Raw genomic sequence first — 19,830 nt, forward strand, 5'->3', positions numbered from 1 at the left:
TACTTTCTAATGAATACTATTTTAACTTAAGAGTAGATTAAATTTTAATTATTTTTAAATTATACATACATACATACATACATACATATATATATATTTTCCCTTAAATTTTTCGAGAACCATACATAGCCTAAAGCAAGTATCATGAATTTACTTCTTTTTAAAAATAATATTGAAGATTATCAAAATGGAAGAAAACTTCTAAAGAATTCTAAAAGGTGAAAAATTCGAAGTTAAGAAAATACCCAAGAGAAAATTGTTTCATATTCACCATTTTAAAATATAGTCTTTCTGAAATTATGATTTTAACCTGAGTTTCTAACTAAAGCTAAAACCAAGAAGCCAATGTAAACGAGACCTTCATCTAGTCATGCCGCTTTGGTCCAAGCACACAAGAGACTCAACCTTGTAGTCTAGCAAAGTCCATATAGAGTTAAAAGAGTGAATCAGACCTGATTCATAAACATCTCAATGTAATAAATGTTGGCAGAAAACAAAAATGTAACCCCAAATGATTAGCTAAAAGGGATTCCAATAATCCATGGTCACTCATTCATCTACACGAGTGCAAAATGTCTTTCAAAGAAGTCAGCCATAGACCAAGTACCAATTTATTGCTAGTTCTCTTTCTTTCGTCTATTGCACACTGAACAATATATCTGAATACTAATTGTTTTGTTATGCAAACCTTATATTAGCGTTTTGATGTCCCACCAAATTCATCCAGTAGCTGCTCAATGGTTCTCCTTGATGTAACTTGATCCACCTCAAATGCTCTCATCTCATCTCTGAGACCTGCATGACCACATCACATACATTTTATTTGAATTCAGAAGCGGATGTGCATTGATGACTGGTAATGCATGTAAAATGTAGCAAGTCTGCCAGTAAGGATTACATGCGTGGCCATTTTTAAACACAACAAATTATGCAAAGTTGGCGTTCCTAGTATTAGGTGCTAATTACCCCAAATATTCAACACCCAAACAAATATTATTATGACTGATAATGGCAATAATGGAGGCCTTAAATAATAAAGCGGAAAAAAAATACCATTGATTTAGAAAGCAACATCTAGTCACAGAAATGTTTTAAATCAACTTGGAGTCATGACCATAAGGATTGACAAAGAAAATATGAATCATTATAGTGGTATGATTAGAAATGGTAATCCCTGACACATCTGCCAACAAGATATATGAAACCAGCACAAAATTTGCAGGCATAGGCTGACTTTTGTAATGTTTGAGCTGTTCATATGTTGAGACAACTAACCCAGATGATAAACAGATCATGTTAGAATGTTAGACTTGGGCTGTTTATTGTACGTATTGTGTAAAAAAAACTGCAGACACAAACTTGTTTGTTTGTTTGCCTGGTGACCCTGGTCTATTTGTGTTGTTTAGGTGAAAAACAACCCAACATGAACAGTAAAGTGAATGCTTTAAGGATGCTATTTCATGCAACACATTTGCTAAACAGGTGATGTTTATTCTCAGGTCTGCATCTGCATGTTTGGATTGACATTATTTTTCTTATAATCAACACAAGGCAAACACAAGAAGAACCATTGGTTGCCAATGTATCAAATAGCCAAGAGTACATTCATAATTTGCCTAGTTTCACTTTAAGATGATAATCCAATTAATTCCAATTTTGATTCCAATGTTTCAAAATCAGCATTTTGGATTTAACTAGGGAATAGAGTGGATTGAGCTTTGACCATCTCGTTTGAGTAGCAATTGAAGTCTAGTAAGAATAGACTAAACTTTTTATTACATTCAACATCACCAAGCATGGACCTATTTTGAGAACCATCATTTGGGTGTCCTATTCCCTGGGCCTAAGGGCAGCAATGTTGCACCCCAACATAGAGGATGCCAAAAATAAAATTTGGGCCTTGGGCAGAATATCTTATAATGTAGCATGTGGATATATAGGCTCAACCAACCTTTTAGAGGGTCATGTAAAAAACATATTTAGGAGTTAAAATCTGCTGTATAACTAACTTCACCAGATGTATAACTTAGCAGCATAACTGACCTGGTTGATGCAGAACTTTGAGAGGCAATTGGGAGGCATTTGAATTGAAGAAATGGAGCAGATTCTTCATAAGGTCCACAGATTCAGCCGAGACTAGGAGCTCTCTCTAAATTGCAACAAGGATATAATAATGTCAGTATTTTCAAGATGATACAATGGAAAGCAGCATGACCAATCTTTTTAAAACTGCATGGGCAGATTTCAAGAGTCTGCATGGAAGGAATAAGGCTTTTAGAAGTGTGACCCAACATTTCTTTGTCCCAGAAAATACCCAAAACAAAGATGCATGTCATAAAAACTTGACTGCTTGTTTAAATTTCAACTACTCACCTATTTAAATATTTTGATTTATGTTCCCTTGTCAGTTGAAATTTTTCTTTAACTTGTCATATTTATCTTCATTTTTACAATATGTAACTCATAACTCATTCCTTTTCCCCATTCCCTGCCTCCAACCACTAGAGGACAGGTGAAAGGTTACAAAAATTATATGCCAAGTTTAGTTTTTCTGGATAACCTGATTTTAATTTAAATCTCTATTCTCAAAATATTATAGATGGAGAAGCTCTTATGCTAAAATTGGTTGTGACAACCATATAGAAAATACAAAATTCAAAACTAGGGATATTAGTTATAGCCAATACTAAACTAAAATCTCTAGTAACCATGCCTAAACCGAGATTTTAGGCCTTGTATGTGCATGTGAACTCTTATCCAAGTTCTGCAGCAGGTGAAAACAGGTCACCTAATCCAATAACACTGTTATGAATACTTATCAAAATAAATAAATAATAACACTTTTATGAAATAACAAAGCAAGAAATCATCCAAACCTTGAAGTTCTTCTGCCTGTCATAATACCCTGAAACAATCATGAGTAGCCGAATTTTCTCTGACTCTGGAGTGTCATAGAAAACATTAAAAAGCAAATGTAAGTGCGTCCTCCAAAACCAAAATGTAAACATTGACTCAACCAGAATATTATATGATATAAAGAATACAGTTAAAAAAGAAGCTCAAAACTCTTTTGTCCAAATCTGGAGAGGCTATGAGAAAAGAGAGAGAGAGAGGGGGGAAGGGGTGGGTGGAGTTGGTTTGGTTGGTGTGTGGTGTGGAGAATTGAAGCAGAAAGGAGGGCATACATTAGATACTCTATTTAACAATATAAGACACGATGTCTGGAACCATGACTCCAAGGCATCTTTTAAATTTGAGCCTTAAGATATCATTTATTGATTACAATGACTAGTCAAAGATCACAGGTGATGTTGGTCAAAGAAATATGAAGAAAGATAATATGAACAAATCTAGTGTGCTCAAATTTCAATGAGTTTTACAATGAGATTTTGTGACAGCGGGCCAGTAGTGGTGTCCCACATGATGAGAGATTGGTTGTAAAAGGAGCCTACTGTGAAAAGATAGGGAAACAATCTAAGGTCAATGAACTGAGTATTGGCTCTTAATACAGTCAACTGGAAGAAAAGAGATTTGTGCAGAGAACAGTTAAAATAAGGCCTGACAAAGACGATCATTCTGGCAATAATGATATTCCCTTATCTATTTTTATCTAAAACTCTCTACAAATATTTTACCCAGTACTGAGCATGAAATCAACTACTTACGCTGGAAATATACGATTTCTTGAGTTGCAGTATCCTTGTGAACAAGAAGTTGAGCAACTGAAATCCCGATAGAACTCATCCCGATGTAGGAGCCCATCCCTCTTGAGCCAGCACCATCTGGCTTACCTGCTTCAACAATTGTCATGTTTTGATGGAATGCATAACATAGCAGTAGAAGAGAACTAAATCCAAAAACAGTGATAGCCAACAACCAAGAACAATTATTTTGACAAGTTTGAGAAATGCTTGTGTCCATAGGTAAGCAGTAGTCATGCGTGCTCGTTAAGTCTGTTTTCTGTCAACAAGAGGAATAGAAAAATGCAAATGCATGTGTGCATGCACAAGATAATCAATTGGATTAGACCCTGTAAAATATGTTTACGGATGTAATAGAATTTTAAATTTGCAAATTTGTAAGGAAGCCAACATCAGAGTCACAAAAGAAAATTCAGTTTTCTGTTTAAATGGTCAGTTTTTATAAATAATGGAAAGAATTCCATACTAGATTACTCTACATATTGATCAACCATATGGCATGTTTCTTTTTTGGCACACTTTGTGGGGACTTAGATATCACCTCTTTGTTTGTATTGGTACAGAAGTAAACTGACATAATGCCCATGTTCAAGAAAGGAAACCTAGGAGTGTTATACCAGAATGCTTGGCAGTACTTTTGTGTCTTAGCTGAATAATGTGATCCCATTCACTTTATGTACAAAAATGATTCATACTTCATACTGGAGCTTAGTAAATGCTTAAAGTAAAGGAACCTATGAGTGTAATGTCAGAATTCATGGAGTGCCAATGTCTGACAAATGTACATCACCAACTTAGAAATGTTCAATTGGGAATCTAACAACCATTAGGCACCACATCTACTGAGTGAATATTGCTAAGCTCCACCTATATGTTAAAGCATTAGGCCATCTAGAATCTACAACAAACCAACTCAGGATACCTACATCAATTTAAGAGTCCCTAGGTTGAATAAACTTATGTTACATAGGTTTGGGTATGGGTGACATGGATGTGTCTAGGTGTTCAATCCTTTGAAATCTCAAACTATAGGATACTTAGTATTACAATAATTTTTGGTAAAAATGCTAAAAATATGTGTGCATATAGTTAAACTATTTGTTATTTATAATGCATATTTATTTAGTTAACTTATTTTACTTTGTTGTTTACATCTTCTACTGTCATAGTTCATCTATTTAGTTTTATTTTATTATCCCTTTTTGTAACCCACTCTCACATAAAACACTTCTCTCCTTTTGTAATCGTTACAGCCATAGAAAAAATGGAAGGAAGAAATCACAGCTGAATCCAAAGTAAGAGCACATATCAGACAAGGATCCTGTACTCACTCCCATGCCATGTTGTATCAACATGGGTACCTCAAGTCAACTTGAAAAGTCAAAGCACACATGAATACTTCATACCATAATGAAACAAACTGCTGAAAGTTCTCACAGAATGGTTCCTATATAGACCTTTACTAAGAATGAAAATAGAGGAATCGAAGTTGAATGATTCTCACACATTAAAGATAATTTACAAGTCTCCTACTTACAGGCTATACATAGCATAAATTAAGGAACAAAATAACTGCTATAATTAATTTACACTTCCCTAACTTATAGGAGTTGACTAATTCTATATTTACACACAATACAGCTAGAAAATCCCTTAGGATTTTGGCCATATTTCAACCTTCCAACACTCCTCAAGCTGGTTTGAAGATATCTTCCATTGCCAACTTGCCAATCAAATTGTCGAATTGCTTCTAGTGTAGCCCCTTTGTAACTTGTAAGTATGTCCACAACTTGTTCACTAGTTGGAGTATAAGGCATACATATCAGTCCACTATCTAACTTTTCTTTGATAGGTTTATCGACTTCAATGTGCTTAGTTCTGTCATGAAAGACTGGATTATGAGCGATCAAAATTGCAGCTTTATTGTTACAATATACCTTCATGGGTAATGGACTAGAAACTTGCAAGTCTTCTAAAAGTCTCTTGATCCAGAGTACTTCACAAATTCCATGAACCACAGATCTAAACTCAGCCTTTGCACAACTCCTTGCCACTACATTTGATTCTTACTACACCATGTAACCAAGTTGCCTCCAACAAAGGTACGATAGCCAGAGGTTGATCTTCTATCAATTACACTCCTAGCCCAATCTGCATTAGTGTAGGCTTCAATTTGTAGGTGACCACGGTTCTCAAACAAAAGACTCTTTCCTGGGGTTCCCTTCAAATATAAACAACATCAAAGTGTTTTAGTCTTGGTAAGTGCATGAATTGACTTACCATGCTAGCCACAAAGGCTATATTTGGATGTGCATGTGACAAGTAAATTAGTCTTCCAACAAGTCAATGAAATTGATCCCTATTCGCCAATTCTTCAGGTTTGGCAGGTTGTAGCTTCAAATTGGATTCAATAAGTGTCTCGATTGCCTTACATCCCAATAGACTTGTTTCACCGAGTAGATCAAGTACATATTTTCATTGGGAGACAAAAATACCTTCTTTGGCTCGGCTAATTCCATTCCAAGGAAGTACTTCAATGCCCCGAAGTCCTTGATTTCAAAATCATTTGCAAGCACCTTTTTAAGTCTCTCAAGTTTAGCATTGTCATCACCTATCAAAACTATGTCATCCACATAAACAATCAAAATAGCAATTTTCCCTTCATTTGAGTGTCTATAGAACATGGCATGATCAGCTTGACTTAGATAGTAACCACGACCTTTCACAGCTTTCTCAAAACATTCAAACCATGCTCTAGTGGATTGTTTATGGCCATACGATGATATTCTTAATCTACACACTTTATCTTTACCAAGTCTATCTTCAAATTCAAGTAGTAAATCCATAACCACTTCCTCTTCCAAATCTCCATTCAAGAATGCCTTTTTTACAACTAACTGGTGTAAGGGCCAGTTAGAGTATACAACTAGAGAAAGTAGGATCCAAATAGAGTTTATCTTGGCTATCGGTGCAAATGTTTCTTTGTAGTCGATTCCATAGGTTTGTGTAAACCCTTTTGTCACAAGTCTCACCTTATATCTTTCCACACTACCATCGGCCTTGCACTTAACTGTAAACACTAATTGGCAGCCCACAGTCTTTTTTTCTTTTGGTAGATCAACAATCTCCTAAGTACCATTTTTTCGAAGAACATTCACCTCTTCTAGAACTACTAATTTCCAATTTGGATGATCTAGAGCTTCTTGAATGTTTCTAGGAACAAACATATGAGAAAGGTTATAAGTAAAAGCCCTATGGTCATGGGAGAGTCTATGATAAGATAGATATTTAGCAATAGGATGTTTGGTACGTGTTTGGACAACTTTCCTATGTGTTATAGGGACATTAAGATCTGAAAGCTCATAATGGGAGAAGGAATTGAAAGTGAAGGATTACTTGGAATATCCACGGGACCAATTCTTGACGGTGATGATTGGACATGTACTGGGATTGTAGGTTGATCTTTACCATTATAATGATACCTTTGTCCACTAAAAACCCGAAGCTCAAAAGGAGGTTCATTTTGCAATATTTCTCCCCCTGTTTGTGATACACTTATACTTTGCATAGGTAGATTGGTATTTCCTTCCTTTTCATTATTTAAAACATTTTTTTCGTCCTGAGAGTTAAGTTCCAAAAAGAGAACACTAGGCATAGGTATAGATGTTTCCCAAAATTGATCTTCATTACTTTGTTTCTCCCCTTGAAGATAGTTTTGACTGAAATAAGGTTGGTTTTCTAGAAAGGAAACATCCATACTAATATGACTTTTGTTCGTTTTTGGATTCAAACACTTTTACCCTTTCTTATTTGGAGCATACCCTATGAACACATTTTTCAGCTCTAGGATCAAGTTTAGATCAAAGATGACTAGGCATGTGAACAAACACTGTGCAGCCAAATACTCATAGTGGTAAATCTGAAGTTATCCTAGTTTCAGGAAAAATATTTTTGAGGCATTTCAATGGAGTTATGAATTTTAAGACATGGGTAGACATCCTATTAATCTAATAACATACAATTAAAATAGCATCCCCCTCATAAATATTTTGGAACATTCATAGAAAAGATTATGGCCCTTCCAACTTCAAGTAAATGACGATTCTTTCTCTTAGCAATTCCATTTTGTTGATGTGTACTATGACAAATGGATTGATGTTGAATGTCCTTTTCTTTAAAAAAATCTCCTAAACATGTGTTAAAATATTCCGTACCATTATCTATACAAAATATACTTATCTTAGTTTGGAATTGATTTTCAACCATACCATAAAAATCCTTAAATAATTTTTCAACTTTGTATTTTTCACTCATCAAATATACCCAACAGAGTCGAGTATGATCATCGATAAAAGTCACAAACCATTTTTTTCTAGATAAAGTGATAACTTTTGAAGGACCCTATACATCACTATGAATTAAATGAAAGGGTTTTGAAGCATGATAAGGTTTTGATTTGTAGGAAACTTGATGACTTTTTGATAAATGACAACTTTCACAATAAAAAAGGCACATTCCAAATTTTTAAACAAACTAGAAAATAAATGTTTTGGATAAGGAAAACTAGGATGTCCTAATCTAAGATGTAAAAACATTATTTGATCACGAACAAAAATTGAACTCATACTACTACTCAAGCCTAGAGCTTGTTTATTGATGAAAAGGTTGTCATCAAAGTAGTAAAGACTATCGATCATCCTAGCATTGCCAATCAAGTCCTGAAATTCAAAGTAGGAAAAAAAAATATTACACAATAGTTAGAATCTTTTGATGGTTTGCTCACAGAAAAAAGGTCGCAAGATAGGTTAGGGACATGAAGCACAAATATTAATTCTATTTCTGTTGAAATTTTAATTGACCATTTCTTGCAATAGATGAAAAACTTCCATCTGCAATCCTAACATTTTTATTACCGAGACAAGGAGAATAGGATTTGAATAAGTGAGAGAGACTAGCCAAATGATCAGATGCACTTGAATCAATAATCCATGGTGTTGATGTTAAATAACTAGAAAGGGCACTAGGAGGACTACCAGTTTGAGCAAGAGAATCATTAGGAATACCAGATGGTGGATTGGATTTCAGCAGGTTAAGAAGATGATCCATCTGCTCCTTGTCGAAAAAATTGGTCACAGCTTGATTGGATGAAGGTGGCCTGTGACCGCCTTTATCACCAGGTTTGTTGCTTTTCTAATTTGTGGGTTTCCTGTGGATCTTCCAGCAGGTTTCTTGAGTTTGATGTGGTTTATTACAATAGTCACACCACACTTGAGGTTTCTCATCCATACTCCTTTGGTTGCTATAGGACTGACTTGCATTGGCAATAGCAGCTACTAGTGCTGTGCTCTCCACTGGTTTGTCTCCTCCCTTATTGCCCAGCATGACCTTTCAATGGCTTTCCTCATGTCTTACTTCAGAAAAATACCTCTCCAATTGGGGGAAGGGGTTCTCTACCAATTATCCTTCCTCACACTTTGTCAAACTTGACATTAAGGCCAGCCAAAAATTCAAAAGTTCTCACTTTCCACCATCTTCTTGTGGTGACTAAAATCCTCGGGCTCTTTCATTCATAATCATTGAATAAGTCCAGGTCTTGCCAAATGTTCCATTATCATCTCCTTGCTGGATCTTGCCAAGCAGTAGTTGCAACTCATAAACTTGAGACTGATTTCCAAAGTCAGAATCCATTTGACAAACATTATCCCAGAGTTCTTTTGCAGTAGAATAGCACACGTAATTAGCACTAATGTTTTCATCCATGGCATTCACAAGTCATGTCATTACCATAGAATTTTCTGCATCCCATCTAGCATATAATGGGTCCTCTTCTGCAGGAGCCTTTTTTTCACCAATCAGGTATCCAAGCTCTCCTCTTCCTCGGATATACATCTAAGGAAATTCTCTCCATTTAGCCAAATATTTGTAATTTGGACAGAGTGGGATTCAGAGGAATGGGCAATTTGCGTTTTGGTATTTTTTTGATGGGGCTGCAGGGGAAGATTCAGATGAAATATCAGACATGGTATTCTCAGTTTGAATAATCAGAACAAGGGTATTTTTAATGAGGCAGAGGGAAACAAAAGGACTGTATTTTGGTGTTGCAGAGGGAAGATGAATTGATGAAGAAGAATTGAAAGGAGGTGCTAGGGTCTTTTATTTCTTCTGGAGAGAGGCAGAAAAATTTTTCCTGCTCTAATACCAACTAAAGAATGAAAGTAGAGGAATCAAAGTCGTATGATTCTTATACATTAAAGATGATTTACAAGTCTCCTACTTTTAGGCTATACAGAGCATAAATTAAGGAACAAAATAATTACTACAATTAATTTACACTTTCCAAATAATAGGAGTTGACTAATTCTATATTAACACACAATACAGCTAGAAAATCCCCTAGGAGTTCAGCAGTATCTCAACTTTCCAACACCTTTTAACATATATAGTGGGGTCAACCTGATTGCCAAATTTAGGTCAGCAGCTCTGATATTTTCCACATCAGAACTATGTTTTGTGTTTAAGCAAAGTTGGTTATGGTCATATGATCAGGCCATTTTCAGTCCACTGTCCCACGATATCAATTCATTAATGTGGGTAGTACTGTATGCATGGGACAGAAGAATAGATCAAACATGGCAATAATGTTCTAATAACAAAAACATTTAAGCACAATAATGATATAGTCACATGTTAGATAATCAAAGGTGTAGTTGCATGTTAGATGATCAAAGGTGAGTCTCAGACCTACTCTCATCCACTTCTTGAAATCCTTGCGCAGTATATCTTTTACCTTGAGGTCAGATACATCATACATTTTGTATCTCACTGCAAATGTTAACAAGTTGCAGATAAGCCCCATTAGTCTTGAAAAGAAGCTGAGACTTGAAACTCTGAGATATGTAGATTAGTAAAAGTTAAAAACATACATATCTGGTAAAGGCCATTACATCCAAAACGACCAGCACCGTTAATCAAGAGTGTCGCGATGTACTTATCCTTGGATGTGCAATGGTGGTATGTCAAGTTTCCAGTATCTAAAAGGATACTTGCTAACTGCAAACCAATAGGAAGCCCAGGAAAAAAAAAAATCAAATCTAATGAAATATATTTTAATGAGTAGGAGAAGCTTTGGTTGAAACTAAGTGGACATTATTTTATAATTGTCTCAACTATCATATATTGCAGTCATCCAAAAGAAAAAACGTAAACGAAAAAATAAGAGAAAGATGATAAGCAACATAGTGCTAGCAAAGTTTATTAAAATAAATTGAAAGGCTGGCACGGAGCACATTAAGGAAAAGAAAAATCCAAATTCAATTTATTTGGAGCATTAAGTCATATAATAGTGTAATTGAGCCTTAAATTAGAGGGACTCTAAATTAGAGGTACTAAAAAATTAATAATCTTTAGCAAGGAAGCTAAGTTTTGGCCCATAGTTACAATAGCAGCATCTTGCAAGTTATTGTACTAAGACTATAGCAAGTTACTGTGGTAAGTATCATTCACATTACTGTAGAATTCACCACACCATAGAACAATACAGTTTACACTAGTGTAGCATCAAATTCATGAGGGTTTTCTTACTCCCTTTGGGTTACTATCGACTAGGGTATTAGTTGAAAATTGGGATTAGTTTAATTGGTACTAAGATTTTTAGTCTATAACTGTAAGTGTTGTAAAGTTCTCTTTTGAGTGGATGAACAATCAAGAATGTGAAATTTTAACATTGCTCAAAAACATAATTTTTTTCATTAGGAAAACAGGAATTTATTATAAGAGATGCCTAACGAAAAGAGGGCATAACCCATGTACACAGAAGTGTTCAAAGAATGCCCATAAAGGGGAAGGGAAGTTAGCAAACTTCAGAATTCTAACACATAAGCAATCAATCAAGTTCACCAAAGACAAAAAGATCCACACCCAAACACTTGCTGGGCCATCAGAAAGATAATAAAGAAAATATATTTTTTTAAAGATCAAACTGAAAGCTCCAAGTCTTCAAACATTCTATGATTTGACACCTCCCAAATGGTCAAAAACAAGCACATAAAATTCTTGTATGCTACGGTTCTAAGGTCCAATGGATTGCTAACTTCTGTTTTATAGATTTCATAGATGTGCTATGTATATTTCTTAGGGTGGTATTAGGCAAATGTTGTGCCCACGGCTTCTTAGTTGTTCATCTTCTGATGTGCTTTGTATATTTCCTACGTACTTGGGATGCCCCCCTTTTATTTAACTGCCTACGAATATAATCTATAATTTGCCTATCAAAAACACAAGGCAATAACAGAAGCATTCTATTTTATTTCTTGTGCCCTATGTTGAATGGAGGAACAAAACATGAACCATCTTTTTCTAGAATGCAAAACGACCTGGATGTTATGGCAGATTATCTTTGATTCTTCATTTTTAATAGTGTCCCATCCCATCCTTTTGCAAAATGGTTATTGTAACCGAATCAAGGTACTTCTAAATTCCTTATAATTTATCAGAGGAATAATACATATATATATACAATTGAGAGACCTGATTAGGAAGGTATTATCCCTAAGGAAACAACCACATTATGGTATGTACAGATATATACAGCTAACAGTTACAATTGTGTCATAGACTGGTATTGCTAATGAATCACAACTTACCAGAACATTTCCATCATATGGTGGTGATTTTACTGGTTATTTTAGCCAACAGAATGGAGTTGATTTTCCATCCTATATTCAATTCTTTCACTATGATCTCTCAAGCTAATGAATTGTGTGACCGGCTCCCTCTAGCTCAAAATTCTACCAGGGAACCTAACCTTATTGCCAGTATTCATCATAGACCTCTATGCATGGAGGTGCTCCTCTCAAATGCCAATTAAAGTTGGCTCACTTCATGTTTGATGTTGCTTAGAAGAGGACTAACAGTTGTGTGGGTTAGGCTTTATAGCATATCAGGAAGTGAATTCTAGTAGAGCGGCTAATGATGCCCACTATATTTGAATAGTCCTTTATACATGGAAGTTAGAGCTTGTTTGCAATTACTTTATTGAGTTGCTAATCTGGTTGTGGGCCATATTATTCTGAATGCTGATTGTCCAGTTCTTCTGTTGCAACTTGCAGGTAGTCATTTGGTGAGTCAGCAGATTGCCTCACTCGTGCCTGATATTCTCTCAATTTCTTACACCTCACTGCATTGCAACACTGGAGTTGCCTTGCAATGGTTTCAACTCATCTAAATGCCTAGTTTGCAATAAAGGGTTGTTTATATATATGGTATGATCTAAAATGTAGTGGTAGGAGTGATGTATTTTGCTATTGTTTTTTGAGTGGCTCATTTAGGCTGTGTGGGGTTGGAGTAGTTGGACTAGTTTTCGTACTTTGGCCCTCTAGGTGGGTTCAGTTTGTGGTTTGAAACTTGAGCTCTGTTCTGTATAGTATTTATGATATGCATTCTTGCTATGGACAGAACTTCTCTTACCAATAAAACAGCAAATAGCACAAGAAAAAGCAGAAGAGACAAAAGATTAAACTTAGGACTTGAGAATTTAGATGAACTGCGTACCAAAAGTCTACTGAATCCTTTTCCAGCCAAAATCTCAGGTGAATACAGTGCAAAGTTTTCAGCAATAAGTGTACAGCATGAGCAGTCCTGTATATAGGGTGAAAAAAAGAAAACTAACCAATTTAGAATAATATCAATAGGCTTGGTTTTAAATATGAAAATGTAGGTCAATGCATGCACATAGACACATTTATATGCCTTGTGTACATGTGGAGCTGATATTGCCAAGAGTACATTTAAGTTTACAGGTAACAACTCCTATTGAAAGGGCATTTTTCCATTTTGAACAAATAGCATCAAATAGAAGTAAAGCACATGCGCATATACATGACAAAACCAACATGCACAACCTCCTTTACACTACTCTGAAATGTAATTAATAAAAGTAAAAAGAATTAATGTATTTTGTGGTTAAAAAGGAAAGAGGTTCATGGAGACTTGATGGATGGCTATGTCAAATATTCGATATCTTTGCAGAGATGGGATTCCCTATTCGATGGGTTCTTTGCTTAGCCAATCAAGAGGTAGATGGGCTAGCCAAAAGAGGAGCAAAGTAATTAGTATCTTTTGTTAGTGATTATATTCCTCCTTGAGTCTATCAAATGTTTGTTTCAAATGTCGTTTCACTTTTGGTTTTTCTCCTATTTTGTTCAGCTATATGGATCCATGTAAAGCATTCCATTTCCTTGTCTAAATCTAATCTTGTACATTGTGGAAGGATGCCTAGTGCTTATTGTTCTTTTCAATTAATAGAAAAGATCTATTGTGTTTCTAATAAAGATAAAAAAATAAAAAATAGAACAGTAAATTTTATAATTATACTTGGTTTTTTGAAGCACTGCCTAAAGGGCATGCTGGCCATCTACTTCAAATGTTCTAGTTTGTAGAGAACCAACACTCATTCGAAAAGATGCTCCATATTCTTTTCCTATAGTGCAATTTTAGACAAGAAGAATTGGAATTGGTGTACGTTCCAATGGGAATGGACTTTGAGGACAAAATCCAAACAGAATTTGGATTGAACATAAATGTATTTGAAGGATCCTTTCAAAAGGAATTACAATATAAATTGAAGTGAACTAGAAAAATTGTTCAAAAGACATGGGAATACTCACAGCCATGATTGTAACACTTATTTGATATAATATTTAGGATAAACTGTAGAGGAGTATACCAGGATTGGTGGAGACCAGATACTGCTAGTGTAAGTGGATCTCCCAACCTCAAAACCATAGCCTAAACCCTGGCCCTGCCTCTCTCTAAGGATTCCTTCGACTAAATCTTTTAGGTCATTCTCTAAGTAACTCAGGGCAGATGGGAAATGGAGGAGTACTTAAGAACCATGAGGACAGGGGATTAGAGTGCTCGTTAAGCCAACAAGTTTTGGCCCTACTGTTAAACAAGAAAGTCTCACTTTTCTGGGAGACATAAAACTTATTCACAAGTTAACACACAGAACAATACATTAATCTTGATCATCATACCTGTCCTGCAGTAACAGTCTCAACCCAAGGATATTCAGAATCCTGTAAAACAAAAAGTACGAACAGTGAGATGCGATTTCAGATGGTGAAGATGTCAGACGAGATAAATTGAATCATTCAACCACATGAAGAAGATACACCTTTTTGCAGCCAAAAATTTCAACCACGGCCTCCTTGAATGCCTGTTCCAGGAAGACACTAACAAATATCCATCATTTCCAATAGAAAAAAGTACAACGACATTTCCAGTTAGATGTTACCTCCTGTTTGGTTGGGAGTCTATCCCCGTTTAGTAGAACTAATTTAAGACCCCCAAATAGATCATAATATGACAGGTCAATCTGCAATACATTCCACCATTCAGGGGAAAAAATTTAGTTAGACAGGCAGGAGCAAGTATCAATACTCTATGCATTATTGGGATTATTTTTGCATTTGTAGCACAGGATACTCAATGCGTTAATAACACAATAATCTTACAGTTAAAGTTTCAAAAAGTAGAATGGAACAAACCTCATCCAGAAATATCAAGGATGATTGATCAATCTGACATGAATTGAGCAACCATTTTATTTCAGCATGAGAGCTTAGGTCTGCCCTCTTCATGTTGATGACTGGTACAGTGCAGAACTGGCCAATTTTCCGTGTTTCATTCAAGTAGAAGGCATACATGATGGTTGAAGCAACCAAGCTAACATCTGTAATCAAAAGCAACAACAAAAAGAATGTTTTATAATAAGAATGTTCATATACATATTTCATTTTTTTTTTCTATTTCTTGTTTTCTTAGATTTAACAGTGTTAATTATATTTTCTCTGAACTTTGAATATGCAGCATTTGTACTCACAACTAGTTTTCCATTACACCTATGACTTCAAGAGAGATATTTTCAGTGGTTGTTCCGCTCCTTTAACACAAAAGAAAATGGCTAAATTATACCAAACCCTCTGAAGTTTCTGATTATTGTAGTGACCTCCTTTGAGATCACTGAAATAGCACTGCCCCTCCCTTGTCTAGACTCTGTCCCAATGGTGTTAGACAGTGTATGTTTGATTACAAAAGTAACCCTCTTTGAAAAAAAAAAAACCTAATAAAAGGAGAGAAACAATCTCAAGCACTGCATTTTATTCATCAAAACCATAAAACCAACAATGTGCAATGATCTGCCCTTTTAATTCTACTAACTTGGCAGATATGAATAGAAACTAACTTCCTAAAAAATAGAGAGCACCCTTTATTCTCTCACCTGTCTAAACAATAAAAAACAGTAAGTACACTAACACTCCCCCTTAAGCTGGACTGTACAAATTAAACATGCCCAGCTTGTCTATTAACTTCTTTTCAAACAATGGCCTTGGAAGTCCTTTGGTGAGAACATCTACAACTTGTTTTGTAGTAGGTATACATAAGTCATGCAAATAGTACCATCCTCAATTTTTGCCTTGATGAAATGCTTATCAACTTCAACATGCTTCGTCCTATCATGATGAACCGGATTGTGTGAGATGTTGATGGCAACCTTATTATCACAGTAAATTCTTAAAGGTAGCTTCACCATTACCTCCAACTCTTCTAAAAGAATTTTTAGCCACAACACTTCACAAATCCCATGAGCTACTGATCTCAATTCCGCTTCGGCAGTACTTCTAGCTACAATTGTTTGCTTCTTGCTTCTCCATGTTACCAAATTTCCCCAAACAAAAGTACAATATCTGGAAGTAGACTTCCTATCATCAATAGCTCCTGCCCAGTCAGCATCCTTATAAGCTTCTATGCTTCTTTCACCATTTTTCCCAAAGAAAAGACCCAGGCCAAGTGTTCCTTTCAAGTATTTTAAAATCCTATAAACTGCCTCCATGTGTTCCTCAATTGGAGCATGCATGTATTGACTAACTCGACTAACTATAAAGGCAATGTCAGGCCTGGTGTGAGATAGATAAATAAGCTTTCCCACCAGGCATTGATATCTCCCACGACCTACTGGATTACTAGCCTCTTGTGTACCGATCTTCATCCATCCAAGCATCGAAGTTGTAAGCACTTTCATCCATCCAAAACCCCACAGGAGAAAAAGGTGGAGAATATCCTAGCTAAACGAGTCACTAGGAGACAAGGGGTCCCACTTGTAATAAAGTATCTAGTTAGATGGAAAGAATTACCTGAGAGGCAGGCAAGCTGGGAACATGTGAACGCCTTGTGCAAGTTCTGGAAACAAATCGAGAAATTTCAAGTTGAGGTGACAATGAAAACGTTGACGACATATATAGGGAAAAGTGTCACAATCTACTCAAATGACTCTCTCTTAAGCTTATATAGAACAACATGAAGCTTCTAAAACCTCCTGGAGTAATCTACACTTAGCCATTAGTTGAAGAATGTGCGATGTAGGACAACCCTAGGATGGTTGCCTACACTCAAAAGTAGGTGGGCTAGTGTTTTTTTTTTGTTTTTTTTAGCGTGTAAAGAGAAGAACAAGAAATAAAGCTTATGATAGAGAATAAAATAAAATAAAATAAAAAGTAAAGAGAAAGAAGAAACGAAGAAGAGAAGATAGAAACCTTAGAGTCTCACTAAGGCTTTCTAGGAGTTTCACTTAGAAGAAAATCAATGGAGTCTCACCATTGAGGATTGCAATAATTACAATGAAAAAAAAAATAATATTATTAATATCAATCAATTCATCCCTCTGATTTACATTGATTAGCCTTATTTATAGGTTTCTTTAAGAAATTCAAAGTCTACTAGGATTCCAATAACTTATTATGACTCTAATTCTTATTATAACATCCAAAGTTTAGTAAAATTCTAATAACCTACTATTGTTAGAGAATTTAAGCGATTCTTTGACTTGCAGAAATTAAAATATAGTTGTAGGGATTTTGGTAAAACATAGTAGTTTCCTAATTGTAACACTTTCCTAATTTTCATGTAATTAGTGAGGTTGCCCCTAGTTTTTGGGGATTGATAAGATTGTGATAAGATGTCAAACTCTCCTTAAATAGGTTGTAGGTAATCTGTATATATATTTTTCTTTTGTAAAAGATTATTCAATATAGCATAAAATATTTTTTTTTTCTTCATGGTATCAAAACTCTTGCTCTTTGGGAAAACATTTCTACAAAATCCTACAGTTTTTTTGCTGAAAATTTTTTCTCAAAAAATTGATTATTTGAGAAATCCCTTCTAACTGTTTATTGTTCAGTCCTACCCATTATTCAGCCATGTCTAAAACATCTAAAGTTAACCTTATTGCTATGATTACTGAAAGCCAATCTTGAGAGTTGAAACAAAACTCTCCAAAAGAGAAGTTGTAGAATATTCAATCGTCATATTGATTGAATGGCAGAAACTACTAACAGTGGTCACTAGTGGTGAAGACTTTTTTGAAAGGAAAAGGGAAATTAAGTCATTTGATGGTAACCGAACCTGCTCAGAATGATCCTACATTTGTCAAATGGGACAAGAAAGATTCCATGATCATGTCTTGGTTATGGAATTCAATGTTGCCTGAAGTAAGCGGGACTTTTATGGTTCTAACGACAATAAGGGAGATTTAGGAAACAGGTCGTCAAACCTATTCCAAGATGCAAGATGCAAGATGCAACCTTAATTTATGAAATCAAGACAAAAATAACAACCACCAAACAAGGTACTCTTTCAATCACTGAATACTATAATGTCATGAAAGGACTTTGGCTTGAATTGGACTATTATAAAATTTTTCAAATGAAGTGTAGTGAAGATGTTGCTATGTTATTAAAGTTTGTAGAAAGGGAAAGGATTTTTCAGTTTCTTACAAGACTTACTATTGAGTTTGACCAAGTCTGAGTGCAAGTTTTAGGGAAAGAAACTCTACCCTCATTGCAAGGTGTTTTCTTAATAATCTAAGCCGAAGAGGTGCCATGCTTGAATCACAACTCTCAAAAGGGGCTGTCATGGTTTCCACAAAAACAAGTGATGAAGGAATCAAAAGGCATGTTGAGAAACATGGAAGCACAATCAAGACCATTAAGAATGAGTCAACAAGTTCGTCCAGCCATGATGGAGTATGGTACACTTACTATAAGAAGCCTCGTTACACCAAAGAAACTTGTTGGAACTCCATTGGAAACCCCAAGGAGTAGGCCGAAATGGTGGTTTTAAGGGTGGATAGCAAAGAAAACAGGCTCACTTAACTCATGCAGAAGGTCATCCTTATGAGAATTCCAATTCAAGCAGCTCGAAGACTAGAGGATTCAATAAAGAGGAGATAGAAAGGCTGAGAAATCTCCTTAATTCCCTTGAAAAAACAACGGATCATGTTCATTTGCATAATCAGGTAAGTTTCCTAGTTCTTATGCTCTTAGTGCCTCAAACACACTCCACAATGATTCTTGGGTCATAGACTAGGGAGCAACCGATCATATGACATAATCTTCTCATTCATTTATCACTTATAATCCTTGTCCTAGTAATGAGAAAATCAAAATTGTAGAAGGCTCTTTCACTACCGTTGTAGGTCAGGGAAATGTTACTTTATTCCCCTCTCTTTTGCTAAAAAATGAGTTGCATGTTCCTAAATTGTCTATCAATCTATTGTTTGTTCATCAAGTTACTAAAGATTTAGATTGTAGAGTGACTTTCTATCCATAGGATTGGGTTATGGGGAGGACAATTGGACATGCTAAGGAAAAGAATGGACTCTATTTCCTTAAGACAAGGGGTGGAAGTAGCAACTAGCCTTCACATTCCTATTTATCTAATAATTTTTCCTTCAATGAAGATGGCATTTGACTTCAACACTTTTGTCTTGGACATCCACCATTTAGTTTACTCAAAGATAAGTTTCCTTTACTATTAAAAAACGTAGATGTTAACAATTTACATTGTGATATTTGTGAGTTTTCTAAACATCATTATGTTTCCTTTCCTTTGAGTAATATAAGATCATCTTCGCCATTTTCTTTGATTCACTTTGATATTTGGGGACCATCTAAAATTCCTAATATTTCGGGTGCAAAATGGTTTGTCTCATTTATTGATGATTGCACAAGGGTAACATGGATTTTTCTCTTGAAACAAAAATCCAAAGTGAAGTTTTTCCAAATTTTTTCAA

At 35.3% G+C, this 19,830-nt stretch overlaps 1 protein-coding gene across 1 annotated transcript in view; it reads right to left on the reverse strand.

Moving 5' to 3' along the window:
- Positions 1 to 453: 453 nt before the first annotated feature.
- LOC117923493 (exopolyphosphatase PRUNE1-like) overlaps positions 454 to 19,830 on the reverse strand; it is a 44,113-nt gene continuing 24,736 nt past the window's right edge. The window contains exons 3-13 of the mRNA XM_034841807.1: positions 15,248 to 15,432; positions 14,995 to 15,075; positions 14,875 to 14,916; positions 14,735 to 14,776; positions 13,251 to 13,337; positions 10,625 to 10,751; positions 10,443 to 10,523; positions 3,666 to 3,791; positions 2,877 to 2,941; positions 2,044 to 2,149; positions 454 to 795 (exon numbers count right to left, since the gene is read on the reverse strand). Coding sequence (XP_034697698.1) covers positions 695 to 795; positions 2,044 to 2,149; positions 2,877 to 2,941; positions 3,666 to 3,791; positions 10,443 to 10,523; positions 10,625 to 10,751; positions 13,251 to 13,337; positions 14,735 to 14,776; positions 14,875 to 14,916; positions 14,995 to 15,075; positions 15,248 to 15,432 — 1,043 coding nt within the window. The 3' untranslated portion in view covers positions 454 to 694. The remainder of the gene's footprint in view (positions 796 to 2,043; positions 2,150 to 2,876; positions 2,942 to 3,665; positions 3,792 to 10,442; positions 10,524 to 10,624; positions 10,752 to 13,250; positions 13,338 to 14,734; positions 14,777 to 14,874; positions 14,917 to 14,994; positions 15,076 to 15,247; positions 15,433 to 19,830) is intronic.

Source organism: Vitis riparia, chromosome 10 (genome assembly GCF_004353265.1).
Source record: "Vitis riparia cultivar Riparia Gloire de Montpellier isolate 1030 chromosome 10, EGFV_Vit.rip_1.0, whole genome shotgun sequence".
Taxonomy (NCBI): domain Eukaryota; kingdom Viridiplantae; phylum Streptophyta; class Magnoliopsida; order Vitales; family Vitaceae; genus Vitis; species Vitis riparia.